Source organism: Drosophila albomicans, chromosome 3, assembly GCF_009650485.2.
Source record: "Drosophila albomicans strain 15112-1751.03 chromosome 3, ASM965048v2, whole genome shotgun sequence".
NCBI classification, from domain to species: domain Eukaryota; kingdom Metazoa; phylum Arthropoda; class Insecta; order Diptera; family Drosophilidae; genus Drosophila; species Drosophila albomicans.
Genome location: NC_047629.2, coordinates 9,590,834 through 9,610,311, shown reverse-complemented (window position 1 = coordinate 9,610,311; position 19,478 = coordinate 9,590,834). Strand labels below are relative to the sequence as shown.

Here is a 19,478-nt window from a genome sequence, read left to right as displayed (position 1 = left end):
AAAAAGCTCTAGTATCTAGACGAGTTTGCGTGTCTGTGTGCGAGTGAACATGTCTTGGCCCAGTAAATTCTTTTGCAGTTGGCGAAAATATTTGCATTTCATATTAGCCAACTCAGCTAGCTTTATACTATGTATGTAGATGCGTGTATCTACCAGCACTTTTGCATACATTATTCACATAGATTCGTAGGCGCAGTAAACTGATTTAACTTGAGCTAATTGCATTTGACAGTCAGTCAACGATGGTTGGAAGCCAAACAAAATCACTTCCATTCCAATCGAATGCTTCTGTGTTGCCTTTTAACGCACAGAGAAAACTAAATCAACTAAATGTTATTCGAATAAATAGAAAACGCGTGCAAAGCTAATTGCAAAAAGCGAAATGCGGAGCAGGTTAAAAAAATAGCCAGCGAAGAAAAGTCCGCAACAAATGGTGAAAAGCCCAACAACAAAACTTAACTGCAAAGCATTCAATTAATAAAGTAAAAATGTAAAATAATTGTTGAATGAAATGTTAAAAACATCTTAAATAATCGCTGACCCATTTACAGCATTTCGCCTTTCGAATCTTGAAAAAAAAAAACGGACATTAAGCGATAACTAATAAACCCGGACAGGTTTTCCATTACTTTTATGCCATTATTAACATTAACTGAAAGCTCATCGATTTCCGGTAACGAGACTTATTTAGATACTTTTCGAACAGTTTATGTAATTTACAGTTTAGACTTCGTTTTCAACACAAATTACACAGCAAAGATACATCTGTTAGATTCTTTTTTTTTGTGTTCGCCAAGCAATTAAATATAATTTGTTATTTGTTGCCCATTTCTCTGCATCTTTTATTGTTTTGTTGTTTTCGAGTTACAACTAATGTTAATAGATAAATCATGGCAGCAGCCAACGATTGTCTCGAGCATAGGCAAATATTAGTTATTTTCTTTGGGAATTTCTGTCGAACTTTCTACCAACGAGTTTCACTTTCCACAAGCTTAAGCTTAAAGCGATAACGTCGCAAACGCGAACGCGAACACCGAAGAAAGCCCAAGCAGAAGTCGAAAAAAGACGGGCAGATAGAGAGAAAGAGTGAAAGAGCGAAAGAGAGGGGAAAGAGTTGATATCGAAAAGAAATTATGCAAATGCGAGGCAAAGTTTGAAAACGTCGCATAAATAAATTCAATTCGATTTCGATTGCGCAATAAAATGCTTTAATTAACATATATGCATGTGTGTCTGTATAATTGCAGAATTATGCATGACTTTTCACTTTTATTTTATAAACAGTGTATCTCATTAGTAAGTTGTTTAGTTCTGCGTATGAAATGAAAGATTTCTTTAAAGTGTACTGCTCGAAATAATTAAAAATAATAAATACACTTTTGTTAGTTTTCTTTACATCAAAAGACTTTTAGTTTCTGATTTTTAGTAGATTGTAGATTGTAGATTCTAACTTATGGTAGTTTATACAAATAGTTAACCTAAGCATTTGTATAATATTTCAAATAAAAAGTTTGTTTGTCAATTAAATCTAAATATCATAAGAACGCTTGGTCAAACTATATATAAATGTTTACATAAACCACCTCATTTAAATAGAAATAATCTTTAAAGACATATCCAAGCTTAATCTGAATCCACTTCTCATTTAAGATCACAACGGATCTAAATCAAACGCCATTTTTAGTAAATCATTTTCACTTTTATCTTTAAGCAACGTATCGGATTAGTAAGTGGTTTAGTTCTGACATGTAAAATATGTGATTAAAATCGTAGCGAATATCAAGCAACTGATTTAAATGGAAATAATCTTTAAGCTCAATCTCAATCCACTTGTGATTTGTGATTTGTGTTGTGTCTTTTTCCCATTAGTTCGTAGCGGAAAAGTTATAAGCTAAAAGCTTATTGTAAACCCAACGCCATTTTTAGCAAATCATTATTAATGACAATTACTAACACGATGTATGAGCTGTTCTCTGCTCTTTTTTCCATTTTTTTTTTTAGCACGTTCTATGCCGCTAACTCGATCTGAGATAAGTGTAAGTCATATGACTAGTTGAATGGGGCAGACAACAGTGAGTAGTGGGGCAGAGACAAAGGCAGAGGCAGGGGGAGTGGCAAGTTGAAACCGGTTGCAGCCCACAACAACACTTTGCTGTCATCATCGTCGTCGTTTTGCTAACTATCTGTCTGTCTGTCTGTTTGCTATATAGTAAGCAGGTCTCTCCATATATCATATATGGAGACTGTTTTGTATTTTGGTTTTACCGCTAACCGCGGCCAACAACTTGCAAATGTTCTTTTGTGGTAATAGGTTAGGTCTTTAGAGAGAGAAAGAGAGAGAGAGAGAGACGAAGAGAAAGGGGAAGTAGCTTGTTGCATGGCACTTGTCAGTACTTTCTGCCGCTAGGCGAGGCGGGAAAAGGGCGTGGCAGTCGGAGACGTAAACCGGCAGCAGCTACATCCACAGCAACAGCAACAGCTACAACTCTGACACCGATCTACTCGTGGCACATTTTCCATACCCATTTCTCTCATTCATTCTCTTTGCACTCACTTGTCTCGCACTTTTCTGCCGCCGCCGGCAAATTTCTACATAGTTTTTCACAAGTGTCTTTTTTTTTTCGTTTGCTTGTCGCTTGTTGTCTGCTGCCTGTTTATGTTTAATATTCCCTTTTTTCGCTGTGTGTCTCTCGTATATAATTTCTAGTTTAGCTGACGTTGCCATTTCGCTTACCCTGTAAAACGACAGCGACAATGGGGTTGTTGCACTTGCCATTGCATCGCTTCGATTCTTCCCTTTCAATTGGTATCTCATAGTCGTAGAAATCGAGCTTTTCTTTGCCGTTTGTTTGCAGTTGTCTGTAGCTCGCTTATAAACTGGGCCAACACTCACTTATACATTTATATATGTAAGTGTGTGTGTGTAGTTCCCCGTCTTTGGCATCACTTGAACAATATGTTGGCTGCTGCACTTTACTTTACTTTTGTTTTGTTTTGTTTTCCATCTGCCCATCCCTGGCAGTTGTTGTTTATTTCTGCTTCGATTTATATTTATGTGTTGCACTTTTGAAAGTTGAATTAATCGGCTGCTGCTGCTGCTGCAACAAACGAGATACAAGATACTTTTGTTGTAGGCTTTTATTGTTGTTATTATTACTATTATTATTACTATGGTGTTGCCGAGATGTTGTCATCGACGACTCCTCCATACGCCCCCAGACAGTCTTGGAGCGCAGCGTCTGGCTTAGAGCCAAAAGCTTAGCCCACGTTCTTCGCTCCTCTGCGATGTCTACGCACATGTTGCATGCGTGGAATTAGCCAAAAGAAAAATCTCTATATACTACACAGTATAGCATATATAGCGAATTAAAGAGCGCACACAAGTTTAAAATAAAATGACAGACTCTAGGCATATTTGTCTATACTATAAACAAATATGTATATGATGTGCACATACATATATGCTTTGCTATATATACAGCTGTCTATGCCCTGACTCTCGATGACGCAAAACTGTGACTGAGACATTATTACACAAACATAAAGCACACATTGCGAGAAGGACGCCAAATGGACGGAAGTGGACACACCGCCATTGCCAGCCAAACTGTGGCCAACAACGATAACCACACAAAGTCCAATCATTCATAATCATATCTCTACTGGTAGTAGAATTGCGTGTCTACTTTGCATAGCAGTTGGGCCACAGCGTAGAGCAAACTAATTGGCAGAGAAATTGATAATAAATCGCTTGCGGGTTAATTAATAACACACCATGGCAACCGAAACTGAAACTGAAACAGAAACAGAATCGAAATCACATTTCGCCCACATTTCGACAAAAAAAAGAAGAAGAAGAAAAAGTAAAACGCTGACTGCATTCGCTTTTGGATTATATTGCCACACGTGGGCATATTTCACTCTTTTTATATATAACACGTATATAACTGCAGTCTTCATTTGCCCAATGCCCAATTAAGGGCAAACATAACAATAAGCACAGAGAAATAAAATACAAAAATCAAAAATCAATTCGTACAGTTAACTCTTTGCCGGTTTGCTGTTGTGCTACCAAAATGGACAGAAAATGCGTCAACAAGTTGCTGGGAAACTACCCACAACAATGTGGCTCTAAACGTGTGAGTGTGTGTGTGTGTCAGTGGTCAGTGTGCCCATAAAAGGTTTTTATGTGCATGGGCCACTGCCTCGTACACTTGCTCGATGTGACCATAGTTGCTGTTTAGTTTTGTGTGACATACACTGAGCGAAATGTTGCATAATCAATCAACTAAGAAGGCCACAATTGAGTGTGCTCTGATGTACGCGCTTTCCTAAAGAGTGCAGCTGCTTCTTATTTTTAAAGAATCTATCTTAATTGCTTTGGTAAACAATTTAGTATTTTTTACTCTATAGTATATTTAAAATGTAAAAATATATCAATATACGAAATACTTATTTTTAATATTCTTAGTTTCATAGAAGTTATACAAGAAGCAGCTGTCTTAACTGGTTACCAATTTCATATTTTTTTATAATCCATAGCACATTTAAAATATAAATGTATATCGGTATACCGAATACAGTATATTGTATATTTAAGGTTTATCCAGTATATTTATATAAAATACTATATACGAAATACAGTATATCGCATATTTAAAGACATAAAAAATAGCGTCTTATTTTTATACCTAGAAGTTATACAAAAATCAGCTGTCTTAATTGTTTTGGTAGTGAATATAGTATTTTTAGCACTCTATGGTATATTTCTAATATCAAATTTTTCGTATATCAATATACAAAATATATATATTATATATTTAAGTATTTTAAAGTATATATAAATAAATATAATGTATACATATATTCAAAAATACTGTATTTGCATTGTTCTCCTTTTTTATTGAAAATGAGTACTTGTTACTCTATAAATTGATTTCTTAAATAAATATTAAATATCGTCTGCAAAATTTCACGCAGTATTCTAAGTTATTCATTCACTATTTTTATCACTTCAAAGCAAATCGTTGTCTTTCAAATGAATCTAATTCTAAATAGAATATAAGTATATTATAATTTCTTAGCTTTTTATGTGCTTAAGCAGACACACACTCGGAAACTCGAATATTACATCTATTCAACTATTAAAATAATTTTCTATTTAAATCAATAAGAATTATTGTATCTAAAATTGTTTTATGTTCTTAAAGGGTATTTTAGGAACTACCCAACTTAACTATGCCGTTGACTGTTAAATTAGATATGCTTATCGCATAGCATATCGTACATGCGTTGGTTAATTATTCATAACGGCGCTTAACGTATCATTTCCTATAGGAACTTCCACTAAGGTGACTTCTCGAGTTGCTCCACGAATTATCTAAGCAATGTATATAAGCCGCTATATGCATATATTATTGTTTTGTGTAATTTTTCTATCTTAGAATGTTATCTGCTATCTGTGGTTAAATATTTACACAAATTTTGAGATTAACATCAGCAAGTTTTACATGTACAAAACTTAGCTAAATGCTGCGTTGCGTATACGCAATGTATTGCAGCATGTGCGAGAGTTCTATTATCTGCTCAGCTCTCTTTTTCGGTCTCTCTCTCTCTGTTGCTCTCTGATTCTGTTTTGTCTACATGTGTGTCTGTGTGTTTTGTGTGGGGTCACATTTGAGGCGTGGGCGTGCTGTTGAAAAACTGTTACAAGGTTGTGTCAGCAATTGACAACTTATCATTTGGTGACTGCCCCTCGCTTCCACTTCCTCCACCACTGCCACCATGGTTGCCTGCACCTGCTCAGCAGCTTGCCACATTCCAGTTGGCTGGCTAGCTGTTAGCTTGTTTGATGTTGTGGCAAAGCATTTACAATTTATCTCAAGTATCTTTGACCGGAGGCAGCAGCAACAAAAGTCGAACTGCGTTCTTAACCCAAATGCGCCGTTGACAGGCATGTGGCAACAGATTTAGCGCTCTGCTAAGTATTTTTTGTTCATCAACATCCACACTTTTGCCTTCTCCTCCCATTCTTAATCTCATTCTGTTGGCTATGCCATTTTCTTTTCTTGTTTTTTGCGAGTACACCACATGTAAAAAACTGAACTGAACATGAACTCAACCAGGGCAGCGACAAAAACGCTGCTTGCCAAATGATTTCTTTTATTTATAAATGCGCCATTTGCTTGTCTACTATGTTATGTTGTTGTGCTTGTTGGCTGATACAATGATAATTGGACTGCGATTACGTGGTCGGGCTTGAATGAACAATGAACAGCAGCAACAGCAACGGCCTACACTTTGAGCCACTTTATCAACACTGACCTTGAGCATGACACCCACCCAAAATCCAGAAACTGGTTATTAAATGCCACATTCCAATCTTTGTCTCGTTTGCTTGCAGATTCTACAAAACTTGGGCAAAGTCGATCGCACCGCAGATGAAATCTTTGACGATCATTTGAATAACTTCAATCGCCAACAAACAAATGCCAACAAATTACAAAAGGAGTTCAACAACTACATAAGATGCATACGCGGTAAGTTTTGCTTAAATTCTATTCATTCAATAATTTAATTTTATTATATTTAAATGTTTTATTCTTTTTGACAGCCGCACAAACCGCCTCGAAATCACTGATGGACGCCGTTTGCGAAGTTTACGAGCCACAATGGACCGGATACGATGCACTTCAAGCACAAACTGCCGCCTCGGAGAGCTTGTGGCTCGATTTTGCACACAAACTGGGCGATCAGGTGCTGATACCGCTTAATACATACACCGGCCAGTTCCCTGAGATGAAGAAGAAGGTGGAAAAGCGCAATCGCAAGCTCATCGACTACGATGGTCAGCGTCACTCGTTCCAAAATCTGCAAGCCAATGCCAACAAGCGCAAGGATGATGTTAAGGTGAATACACTAATAAAATAAAGTTATAAAATTAAGAGTTTGGTCTTAGTACTAAGAATCTATGAATCTGCAATTTGTGTTAAATAGTGCATCGAGCACATCGATATTGAAGCACGAAAAAGCATCCAGAAGCTTTGATAAAATACCAAGAATAAATAAGTAAGACAGCTACAGTCGAGAGTGCTCGACTGTGAGATACCCGCTACCCATTTTGAATAAGAGCAAAACAGTGCGGCACTAATTTTAAAATATACTGAATTAATATAGCGCAAAAATATATTTGGTATATTGATATAGTACTACACTCAAAATATACCATATAACTATACCTAAATATATCGCCCAAAGCATATAAAACCCAATACAGCAGAAGATGATTAAAAAAATCTTGTTTTAATAAATATTATATTATGCCGTTCACCATTATTATTTACTTATCATTCAAGTTAATCAATTATACTTGTTTATTGAACACTACTAATGAAATACTTCTCACCTCGAAATACTTCTTCTCGCGATTGATTCGATAATTTTGTAATTTATATTTTAGTATTTTAGGTTTTATTTTGGAGACTAGGCATCTTAATGTTCTTTAATAATTTGATGTTCGAGAATCTTACTTTAAAAACACTACTTTTAATATGAAAATTTTCGATTCTTTTTTCAGAGTAGCCTTAATCCGTATTAATTGCATAATCATTTAATGATTTTCGTTTCTCTCGTTTCACAGCTTACCAAAGGTCGCGAACAGCTGGAAGAGGCGCGTCGCACCTATGAAATTTTGAATACGGAACTGCACGATGAGCTGCCCGCCCTCTACGATTCGAGAATATTGTTTTTGGTGACCAATTTGCAGACATTGTTCGCCACCGAACAAGTGTTCCACAATGAGACGGCTAAGGTTGTTATAATATGCATAAAGAATAGCTACGATTAGAGCAATAATAAGCTTGAACTTTACTTTCAATTGCAGATCTATTCGGAACTTGAGGCAATTGTTGACAAGTTGGCTACAGAATCGCAACGCGGCTCAAATACGCTGCGCAAACAAACAAGTAATTGAGTCGAAACATGTTTACACGCTTACACAAATATTAATCCAATTATTTACTGTAGTAAATCCCATCAAGACTTCGAGCCCAGTGCAATCGCCAGTGAACAAACTGAACAACGCCAATGCCAACAACAGCAACTATCAAAATCAAATTACCACAAACGGTGGCTCCAGTCTGGCAAACAGTCGTAAGTAGACATCCCATCAGCAGCAGGTGCTTTGTGTGCTTTTAATCTATTTACTCAGTTAATTATCTATATTACTTATGCAATTATCTTTTTGATTTCGTTTATTCCTTTGCTTTTTTATTATCTTTTTTTCTTTGTTGTTTGTTCGATATAAAACACCAACAAAATATAACTTATAAATTGCTCAAAACTGTACAAAAAAAAAAAATCGCATTACATATCGCCAAAGTGTAAAATAAATTCTCAACTATTATATCTTGATTTATGTAAATGATATCACAAAGAACTTAATATTATACACAATATCTAAGTTATATACATATCTATATATCTATCTATCTATCTATTATTACATGCACTATTATAATATCCGTAATATTATGATTTTATGCAAAATTTCGATGGCAAATGCTGATCTTTTTTTTTTTTAGTTTTTGGCAATTTATAAAGATTTTTTAGTTGTCGCCAACTAATTCTGATAACTTTTGTAGCAAACATTCCCTTTGTTAACGGGCTCTCCTAACATTCCATGTAAAAACTTGCCTTTTGTATTTTGAATCAATTATAATGCGGTCATCGAGTTAATTTATTGTTTATGAGGTTGTTGTTGAATAAATTAAATACACAACTGTAGAATGGCTTAGAACTCTTTAATGACTCTTTGATATCATTCAGTTAGACTGCCGCGTGTTTAAAGCAAAATGTGGCCAAGACCCATTAACAAATGGAATGTTGCATGATATCGCTTTTTACCCTTGTTTTCAAATCCAGAAAACTTCTGGCAACATTTTCGAAAAAAATGTTCTAAATTTAAAATTGTCCCTAAAAACCCGTAACATGCATGTCTTCAGTTATATTTTTTACTTTTTCTCTTTTTTTATGAATTAAATTGTAATGTTTTTGTTGGAATGATGATAATAACCCAAAACAAAACAAAATTCGCGAATGAAATAACCAACAAACAAAAAAATATACACATTTAAACCAAAACATACAACAAACCAACATCAACGTATAAATGAAAATATAAACAAACATAAAACAAACAAAAAATATGATGCAAATTCGTATGAAAAACAATTAGCAACATCCACAAGCTCTTCAATGGTTGAGCCACGATTTGATTCAGTTTCTTCAACACCAGAACCGACGCCAGAGTCGTCGCAGCTCCCAGAGCTACCACACAGTCCCGCACCGCAGCTGGAGAAGCCGAGCGCCGAGGAGGTGGCCAGAGCAGCAATCGAAGCGGCTGTTGCCAATGGCATCACCAGCATCACCACCAACAAAGTTGTGGAGACCACTGAGCCAAGCAGTCCGAATGCCAATTCAGTGGCTGCAACAGCAACGGCAACAGCAGCCACAACAGTGAAGACAGAGGAAACGATTCGTGAAGTGATTGCAGATGCCAAGGAAACAACAACAACGACGACGACGACGACAACAACAGCCACAAAAACAGTGAATGGCAACAATAATGAAGAAGAAGCTACAGCAGCAGCGATCAACAACAGCAGCAGCAGCAACAGCAACAGCTTGACTTCAGCGCCAGCGAGCAGCACAGCAAAAGAGCCGGGAAAGCAGCCAAAAGAACTGCCGGATGGTCAGTCGGGTGCCAATGGCAATTCGAGTTCGCTTGAGGAGCATAAGCAAAAGAAACTAGGTAAAGAAACAACAACAACAAACACAATTACAACGCACTCAGTTACAGATACAGAAACAGTTGTTAGCAGTAGCCACCAAAAACAATTAGTTAATAACCAAACTGTTAATAAGCATAATAAAAATCCCTTCGACGATGACGACGAACGCATCTACGAAGTACCCAAGGGTGAGTAAGCGTCTTCCTTCCTCTACAACGATCTTCGGAAGTAAAATTCCAAAACTGGGTCTGTCTGCATTTTCTCTCTGTCTGTCGTTTGTTGTCTCTGTTTTGGGCACCTTCAACTAAATAAATGTAGTGCAAAAACAAAAACAAAAATACAAATAAACATAAATCACACCAAACACCAATTTCGCTGGGTGCCTGATTAGAGGCCGATGATCGGCTGACAGCAACGGCTAGTCTATTCTGTATATTTCATACTTAAGCTTCAGTTTCTGTAATGATGTCTGTATCTGTATTCATACATATCTCTTTTAACCACACAAACTACGTATCGAAACAAAAGTATCAAAGCATGTGCGAGTCCGAAGGGGAAAACTGTGATATAGTATTGTTGTATTGTACTTATAAAGTATTTGTGGTTGATTCTTGGGCAGTTTTTTTTGGCCCAATGAGTATTTAAGTGGTGCACTGTTTCATTACAAACATAAAAAATACCGAAAAATAAGAAGTGTTTTAATGTAAGCAATTGTTTACTTTAAAAATCACTTTTTTGTTGTGCTTACATCGCATATTTTTATATTACATTCATCATTCACCATTCTATGCCTGTATATACATTCTATCTACTTCTATTGTTTGTAGCAAATTGTCATTCACGTTGTAATATTTATTGATAAACAACAAAATGGTTGCAGGTGGCTAAGGCTAAGACACGTATTTAGGTTACTACATACAAGTACATAGCTTTAAGTTGTCTTCAGTCATCTCATCATACGATCACCGATCAAAAAATACAACAACAGTAACAATAACCAAAAAAAATTAAAAAAAAAAAACACCGCTTGCACGTTCGTTGCTTAAGTCTTTTGTATTGCCAGTTACACCAATTTACCGTCGTAATACTAGCCAAGCAAACTACCAAAAAAAAAACCTGACTAACCCATGCGCAGGGCTGCGATCTTACCACAGAAATTAACAGCAAGTTGTGTTCTTGCTTTTGCGTTTTGTTCACTAAAAATTGAGTTGTGCATTGAATATACTTATTATTATTATTATAATTATCTAAATATAGTGTAATATGTTTATGTGCGGATGTGCGGTACACCTGTAAATCAAATAATAATTCTTAATATTGCTCATCACTTAACATTTTAATCGTAATGCAATTTCACAATTCACAGATGCCAACACAGCTGATTTGCCACCTGGTGTGCTATATCGCGTGAAGGCGACCTACGGCTACGTTAAGGAAGATGTCGATGAACTGAGCTTTGAAATTGGCGATACCATACGTGTCATTGAGTACGACGATCCCGAGGATCAGGTAATGCTATCCAAGCTATCCACCATGCTTGCCAATCCATGTACCGTGTTTCGTCTCTTCCCCCAACCATTGAGAATTAACGCATGCGCTAGTTGCCCCTCCAAATGCGCGGATGCAGAGTCTTACTATCCTTATTGAATGCAGTTTTTCATTACCAATTTGCAGGAGGAAGGCTGGCTGATGGGACAAAAGGAAGGCACAACCGAGAAGGGTCTGTTCCCGGCCAACTTTACACGTCCCATTTGAAAAGCGGATGCCGCAACAATGACGGAACGAATGCAACTAAAACACAACTAAATAACAACAACAAACACTTCAGCCCAAATTTTGTTATATTATTCTATATATATACAAGAATACTTTTTACAATCATTTTACAAAACAAAAAGAAACACAAGAAACAAAAGCAAAAGAAAACGAACTTCAACTTTCGGCCAAATTTTTTATATACAGCGCTGCGCCAATTATTTGATTTGTCATTAAGCATCTAGATTTTTCGTCAAATTTATTGTTTAAATTCAAATCTGATTTATATATTTTACTTTGTATGCAATAAAAACAGTCGTGTATTTGTTAAAGCAGTGCTTCCAATTATTATTATTATCATTATTATGAATATTATTGTTGACAAATGATTGCACACAAAATACTTTGAAATGTTTCATATATATTATTTTGTTAGTATGTAAGCTTAATCAAAACACAAACAAAAACAAAATGAAAAGAAAAGAAAAGAAAAACAAAAGCAAAGCTAAATTAAAAGTAAAAGAAAAACAAAATTTAATAAGAATGAAAAAGAAAAAAATCTAAAAACACCATAAAAACATATACACATACGCATATAATAACATACATATATTTTATTTGTTAAATCTATTATTGTGCTCATAATTAATACGAACAAAATGTATCTAATTTGTAATTTGTTAAAAGCAAAAGGCAAAGACGAACAATTTAACGCATATCACTCGATAAGGATCGTGTTTTAAACACGATCATCTGTTAGAGGGAGAAAACAAACACACAGACCTTTTGTATATGTATTTTGCAAATGATGTAGTACGAGTTTTTTATAGTCAATTGAATGTTCTGGAGTGAAAAGAAAAGAAAAGAAAAGAAAAGGCCACCAGAAATAACCTTTTTGGCATTTTTGTTTTCATTTCGGTTATTTGGAATACAACACGAAATCGTTATTATTCACTTAAATTAATATATTATTTGTAGCTGTTATTTAATTGAAGAAATCGAGAAATGAAAACTCTCTCGAAATACATAATAACTAGCGTCAGCTTTATAACATTGAAAACAAGCCAATAGTCACTAACAAATCCATTCTCCTATATTATTTTTTTTTTTGTTTAACAAATCAAGTAGATTTTTATCCAGTTTGATGCTTGTTTGTCAATCAAAATGAGTAACGCAGAAACCCGAAATGCATACAAATTTCTTTTTGAAATGTGTATTGTAAAGTTATTATTTTAATATTATTTAAACATTTATTTATCGCATGGACACATTGAACAAATGATAATAATTTACAGAAAATCAAATAAAACATAGATTAAACAAACAAGAAAAGTTGTTCATTATTTTCGTCGAATTTCTAAAAATGTAAGTGTTTCGATTCTGAATAATTGCCAATTTACATATTGTAATTGGAAACTAAAAACCAGAACAAGTGATATTAGTATGTAATATTTATTTAGGATATAACATGATTCTAAATGAAGTTAGAGCGAAAAAAAATACTTTTTGTTCTTTTCACGCATACTATTTGTGTAAAAGTATTTATACTGAAAACCCACAAATTGTGTTGTATGTTATATGGTCACTTATTATATTGCTCAGTACTTGACAGCGAAACATCAAGAGTAGTTGGGTGCTCGTTTATGAATAAAAAACTACTTACTGAAGCTCTATTTGTTATTAATTGAAAATCGGTCAAATAAGTGTCCTTTTTTCTAGTAATCATGCCACGTAACTCATATAAAAACACCAAGGAAAAGGGACGAATAAGCAATGAAAATTATATGAAGAAAGTTATCTAAATCTTATTGATGGGTAAACTAAATATTATTTCAGTTCTATACCGATTATAAATTTAAATTATTGTCATTTTAGTACTAGAAATCTAGTTTATATATTATCGAAAAATACGACTTTAAAATTGGACAATTTTTAGTCTGCTATATCACAATATCTATTATAACAAATACGATCTAATACTAACAAATAAATCGCAGTTTGGTTAACGTAGGTGGACAGCGTTCGGGTCGAAGGAAGTGGATCCATTGTTTCGAGAATGTAAACCTTATAGTATGTTTGGTGGCAATTTCCGAATACAATCAAATTTTGTTTGAATCCGAAAATGTTGTAAGCTAAAGATGCTGTCATTTATTCAATGGGTCTGCTGTTTAATACTCTTTATATTGTAGAATAGAATGGAGGCATGGAAAGCTTTATTTGAAACCTTAGTTAATTCACACTGGTTCACAAAATCTGGGTTTCTTCTGTTCTTCTTAACAAGTAAATCTTGTAATATTGGTTGATTTACTTTGCACATACATAGATTTAATTTAGTTCAACTTAACAGATACCACGTGCCTTTCACATTTATTCGACGCAGTGAAAGATTTGATTATGAATAATTTATTAGACACCAAAAGCGTATTTTAGGATTAACAAATATCTTAACAAATAGTTCATCGTATATCCATTACATTAGTAATCTATAAATATGTATAATTTATAATTGAAATAAATAGTAAAAACTTCAATTAGATCCTAGATCAATGGATTTACTAAATGTGAAGTCAAAGCTAAACTTTCTGTAATTCCAGTCAACAAACGTAAACAATCGACAAGAATTTGTTTTTAATTTGTATGAAGGTATTAATGCTATATTAGTAAATTCATTAAGGGTATATAGCAGTCGTCTTACCCTCTAAGTTTAATCATGATTCAAATTTGAGTTAAAGCGAGACAAAAAACCATTTGTTCCTCACCCGCATATTGATATATATAAGTATTTAAACCACAATAAATTGTGTTATATATAGTAGATTTTTATATTGCTCAGTAGTTGACAGCGGATCATCAAGAGTAGATGGGTGCCTTTTGCGAATAAGAAGCTTCTTATATATAATAATTGTAACTGAAGTGCTACATATATATATACTTTGATTATCAACCATCGAAGGTGTGCGCAATAAGCGTCTTTATCCAGTAATCATGTCATGTCGCTTATCAGAAGATAAAAAGGAAAGCAGGCGAATAAACAAAGAGATTGAGAAAATTATCAAAGCAGACAGAAAGAAAATGAACTATGTTATTAATCTCTTATTGCTGGGCAAGTATAACATTTATATCTTCATAACATACTTGTACATATATTTTATTGTTTAGTTCCTGAAAACATTTATTCGGACAAGTAGTGAAAATAATTTATATTATTTTCTTAATAACCCATATTATATTTATATATATAGTGACTAATACAATGTTTAATCAGTGATTTCAATTGTCGGTACCGTCCCAAAATATCTTTGTAATATTTATATATTTATTCAAATATGTAAGCTAATTGTACCACATATATTAATTAGTCACATGAATACGTTTAATACGCTGGTTGAGGTATTATTTTTAATTTTATGTTCTCAGGTACGGCTGGATCGGGCAAAACAACATTTCTCAATCAAATGCGCATTATAAATAAAGATGAGTTTTCGAACGAAGAGAAGGTTAGCTACACTAAGAATGTGTACCGAAACATATTCATGGCTATGCAGTCAATGATCAAGGCTATGGAAGAACTTGAAATATCCTATAGTGATGTTGAAAATATTGTAAGACGAGAACAATATTCTTTCCAAATTCGAAATAAAGTTGTATTTTAATTACAGGGTCGCGCTGAGCTCGTTTCGTTAATTGATTGTGACACAATTGAAACCTTGAAAGATCCCTTTTTGAGTGTCATTAAATGTCTTTGGAATGATGTTGGCATACAGGAGTGTTACAGTCGTCGAAACGAATATTATTTAATAGATTCTGCAGAATAGTTCGTAAAACATTGAATTAAGTCAATAATTTAAACATTTCATTGCTTTCTTTTTTATCTACACAGCTTTCTCTGTGAAATAGAACGAATTGAAAAGCCCGATTATATACCGAGTGAACAGGATATTTTGCGAGTACGTTCACCGACAACTGGAATTACTCAATACGATTTTAAAATGGATCGATTTGTAATCCGGTATATTACCATATCTATTATAACAAATACGATCCAATACTAACAAATAAATTGCAGTATGACGTAGGTGGACAGCGTTCGGAACTAAGGAAATGGATCCATTGCTTTGAAGATGTAAACATTATAATATTTTTGGTGGCAATTTCCGAATACTATCAAAATTTGTCTGAATTCGAAAATGTTGTAAGTTTAAACATACTGAAATTTATTCAATGGGTCTGCTGTTTAATGCTTCTTATATTGTAGAATAGAATGGAGGAATCGAAAGCTTTATTTAAAAACATAGTTAATTCTTGCTGGTTCGAAAAAGCAGAGTTTGTTCTGTTTTTTAACAAGATTGATCAGTTTGAGGAGCAAATCAAGGAACATCATTTGGTGGACTATTATCCTCTGTATGGGGATGGTAAGGACAATAACAGTTAATAACTAATTTTTATACCCGCTACCCATAGCGTAGAAGGGTATTATAACTTTGTGCCGGCAGGAAATGTATGTAACAAGTAGTAGGAGGCATCTCCGACCTAATAAAGTATATATATTCTTGATCGGCATCAACAGCCGAGACGATCTAGTCATGTCCGTCTGTATGTCTGTGTGTCTGTGTGTCTGTCCGTATGAACACTTAGATTTCAGAGACTATAAGAGATAGAGTTATATTTTTTTTCGACAGCATTTATTATGTTTGCACGCAGATCAAGTTTGTTTCAAATTTTTGCCATGCCCACTTCCGCCCCCGCAAATCAAAAAAATCGAATAACAAGCCTAATTTTAAAACTAGAGTTGCGAATTTTGGTGTATACAATAATAACTATAGTAGTTATGATTCCTGAAAATTTAGTTGCGAACAGATACAAATTGTGGAAGTTATTAAAGAAATACTTTTGTATTGACAAAAACGCCTACTTACTAGGAGTCTTAGTTGCTTTGGCTGACAATCTGATATATTGTGCCGTCTATGGTATATTTTGAATGCGGTACTATATCGATATACCAAATATACCATTTTGTATATTTGTAGTATTTTTACAGTATATTCGGTATATTTTAAGAATAATAATGCAAAATATATTGCTTTTATTCCAAATGGGTAGCGGGTATCTCACAGTCGAGTACACTCGACTGTAGCTTTCTTACTTGTTTTATTTTGTTATAAATTTGCAAATAGGACCGAAGGGCGATTCAAAGGCAGCCCGTGACTTTATTCAGAACATGTTTCTTAGTTTGAACAACGACAACGAGAGGGACATCTATTGTCAATACACATGCACTGGGGGCAAGTATATGTTGTTATTTAATGTAATATAACACTTTGACTTACTTTGCAAATCATTTTTATTCAATATAACAGATACTCATAACATAGAACTCGTCTTCGCCGATGTAAAAGATACGATTATGATCAATTTATTGGAATCCTTTAAAATATGTTAAAATCATTTCGTTAGCAAATAATTTGTTTATGTATCCATTCCATTAGTAGTCTATGTACTTGTAAAATCCATAGTTCAAATAAATAATATAAAATCAAATAAATTCTGGTTAGACAGCGTTTTCAACGTCCTTAATCGTTTTATTCATTAATTTCTTAGGTCTGATCATACTTTTCGATTTTAAAATTTATACTCGATGAATTTACTAGGCTAAACTTTTGAAGACCTCGCCCACAAGAACAAGTGCAAAAAATCATTTGGAGTATTGAAATACGCAACTTGTTAGCAAGAATTTTTTATCGTCCTCTACGATTCGAGAAATTTGTTTTTGGTGACCAATTTGCAGACATTGTTCGCCACCGAACAAGTGTTCCACAATGAGACGGCTAAGGTTGTTATAATATGCATAAAGAATAGCTACGATTAGAGCAATAATAAGCTTGAACTTTACTTTCAATTGCAGATCTATTCGGAACTTGAGGCAATTGTTGACAAGTTGGCTACAGAATCGCAACGCGGCTCAAATACGCTGCGCAAACAAACAAGTAATTGAGTCGAAACATGTTTACACTTTTACACAAATATTAATCCAATTATTTACTGTAGCAAATCCCATTGTCGGGAGCAGCAGACAGCGCATGTTAATGCAATACTGTGACAGCGTCTGCCAGCAGCGCTGCATCTGCCGGCAGCGCTGTATGCTCTCTGTTAGCGATCGCTTGCAGTTCGATCGGCTAATTGTTTGTTTCTCTTGTTTGGACTCTTGAATTGTAATCTGTTGTTATCGTGTCGGTGGCGAAGCTTGGTACTACGCAAGTCACAGCCAAATAATCCAAAGTGGTGGTTACATATACGAACATATGTGCCATTTAATAAACAATTGAACTTGAAATTCGCGTGTTTTATTTATTAACAATAGACGTGCAAATAAAGCTACTAAAAAAGCTTAGTAGCTCAACATTTGGAGGCCCCGGCGAGATCTATACTCTCGCTAAGTGTTGTGAATGCAATTGATTTGCATAAATAATTCTTGAAAATAACTAAACACAAATAAAAATAACAATAACAATTAGTGAAACAAGTGCAAAGTGCTCGAGAGTGCGCAGAAATATATATATACATATGTGCATATGCATATATATTTAACAAGCGGAGCATTTCTATTCTTGCATTCTCCCCCAATTGTGTTTCGTGTCATGCCAAGACCGAGACTGCAAGAATTTTCTGTAGATCGTTAGATGAATCGTCTTGTAGAATGCTTCTTGCATTGAGTCTGGTGTACGCGCCCTCTTAGCGCAACGCGTAATTTCCCTAACGCCTACTTTTCTCGAACATGTGCAATTTTGTGTATCATTTGTCATTTGTTTTGTGAGTGTTGTACAAGAAAGTTGATTTTTTCCTGCGCGTCTTTTATAAAACAATAAGAGGTAAGTTGTTAATATTATTAAACTACTATTCTAATCTGATTTAAATTAAAAAATATATTTGTATTTGTATTTATATTTACAGTTTTGAGGACCACGAAAGAGCTACGTTGGATGATAAAAATAGAAACTACAAGGCATTGTTCAGGGCGAAGAATATTGAAAACGGCGAAATAAATTAATTTTTTCTTTTAGCTATTATATTATTTAGTTATAAGTAAAACTGTTTAGATAATATTATATATAAATTTAAGTACTCATTGTATTAGTTTTAATAAATTTAATTTCAAGTATAATAAACATTTTATTTACTGCATATATTTTTGAGCGTATTTTTATTTTGCATATTCCGAACTACGCACTAGAATCTAAGCACAGATTTTCGGCAAGAGCTGCACCGCATATTTTCTACAAGAAACGTCGAGTACAAATTCTGCCAGCGCAGCCGAGGGAAATTTAAATTTCCCTTTGGCAAGAATTTATACTCGACGAGTCTTGTAGATAATCAGTTCCGCATATACGGCAAAACGAAGTGATAAAGTCTTTTCGCATCTTGTGTCTACACAAGACGGGACTGGAAGAAAACTTGTATAGTGTCTACTAATAAAACTCAATTGGTCGCTTAAGCGACTACTGTCGAAAATCGCGCGCGGTTTTTCAAGCGGAAGGTTTTATCGCTTTATGATAGCCTTGTGAGACTCGATGCGTCGCTTTCTGAAGTTAAGCTAGCTGCATTTAATTCTTCTGAATTAGCAGTACGGTTGGAGCTATTAGAACGTGCTCAAGCTTCGTTTGACTTAGCTCAGAATGCGCTAGAGGAGATCGACTATAATGAGATCGGTAGTGAAACGCGAGACAATTTCGATGAACGGTTTCTTGAAGTGAAATCGCGTGTTCGGGCGCATTTTGACAGTCGTGAGCGCCAGTTGATTCGGTCGTCCACATTGCGGCGTGATGAGACCATCGATCCTTCGGCTAATGGCCTCGGTGCTCGCTCTAATAGACGTCGTCTACCCGAGCTCAAACTTCCCACGTTCGGTGGAGGTTATACGGAGTACGCGAGTTTTTG

At 34.6% G+C, this 19,478-nt stretch overlaps 3 protein-coding genes across 8 annotated transcripts in view; all 3 read left to right on the top strand.

The window, feature by feature from the left end:
- The window catches only part of LOC117568998 (myc box-dependent-interacting protein 1-like), a 37,770-nt gene that overhangs the window by 11,807 nt on the left and 6,485 nt on the right, over window positions 1-19,478 (top strand). Inside the window, exons 2-10 of one of the 6 annotated variants that reach the window (XR_007954960.1) lie at window positions 6,404-6,539; window positions 6,614-6,909; window positions 7,640-7,810; window positions 7,883-7,964; window positions 8,026-8,151; window positions 9,236-9,811; window positions 9,860-9,979; window positions 11,158-11,300; window positions 11,466-12,062. Coding sequence is in view for 5 of the 6 variants with exons in the window: in XM_034249972.2 (XP_034105863.1) it covers window positions 6,404-6,539; window positions 6,614-6,909; window positions 7,640-7,810; window positions 7,883-7,964; window positions 8,026-8,151; window positions 9,236-9,811; window positions 9,860-9,979; window positions 11,158-11,300; window positions 11,466-11,546 (1,731 nt within the window). In the remaining variant the exon portion in view is untranslated. Of the gene's footprint in view, window positions 1-6,403; window positions 6,540-6,613; window positions 6,910-7,639; window positions 7,811-7,882; window positions 7,965-8,025; window positions 8,152-8,380; window positions 8,401-9,235; window positions 9,812-9,859; window positions 9,980-11,157; window positions 11,301-11,465; window positions 12,856-19,478 lie in introns of those variants that run through there. The other 5 variants (XM_034249973.2, XM_034249972.2, XM_034249974.2 and 2 more) reach the window with 5 other exon arrangements.
- LOC127565630 (G protein alpha q subunit-like) lies at window positions 14,394-15,519 on the top strand. Its single transcript, XM_052005056.1, has 4 exons — window positions 14,394-14,649; window positions 14,964-15,148; window positions 15,206-15,364; window positions 15,427-15,519. Exons 1-3 carry the CDS (start codon window positions 14,532-14,534, stop codon window positions 15,359-15,361), a joined length of 459 nt encoding a protein of 152 aa, XP_051861016.1. The 5' UTR covers window positions 14,394-14,531; the 3' UTR covers window positions 15,362-15,364; window positions 15,427-15,519.
- Window positions 15,547-17,090, top strand: LOC117566715 (guanine nucleotide-binding protein G(q) subunit alpha-like; the record flags this gene model as incomplete). The annotated part of the gene is made up of 4 exons (XM_034246260.2): window positions 15,547-15,738; window positions 15,802-15,958; window positions 16,721-16,828; window positions 16,904-17,090. Coding segments are annotated over 4 exons (540 nt in total), but the record flags the coding sequence as incomplete, so codon positions are not given.

Coding starts and splice junctions, on each gene's coding strand:
- LOC127565630 (XM_052005056.1), top strand. CDS start 14,532: ATGTCATGTCGCTTATCAGAAGATAAAAAGGAAAGCAGGCGAATAAAC. Junction 14,650..14,963: donor TATTAATCTCTTATTGCTGG/GCAAGTATAACA, acceptor TTATGTTCTCAG/GTACGGCTGGATCGGGCAAA. Junction 15,149..15,205: donor ATAGTGATGTTGAAAATATT/GTAAGACGAGAA, acceptor TTTTAATTACAG/GGTCGCGCTGAGCTCGTTTC.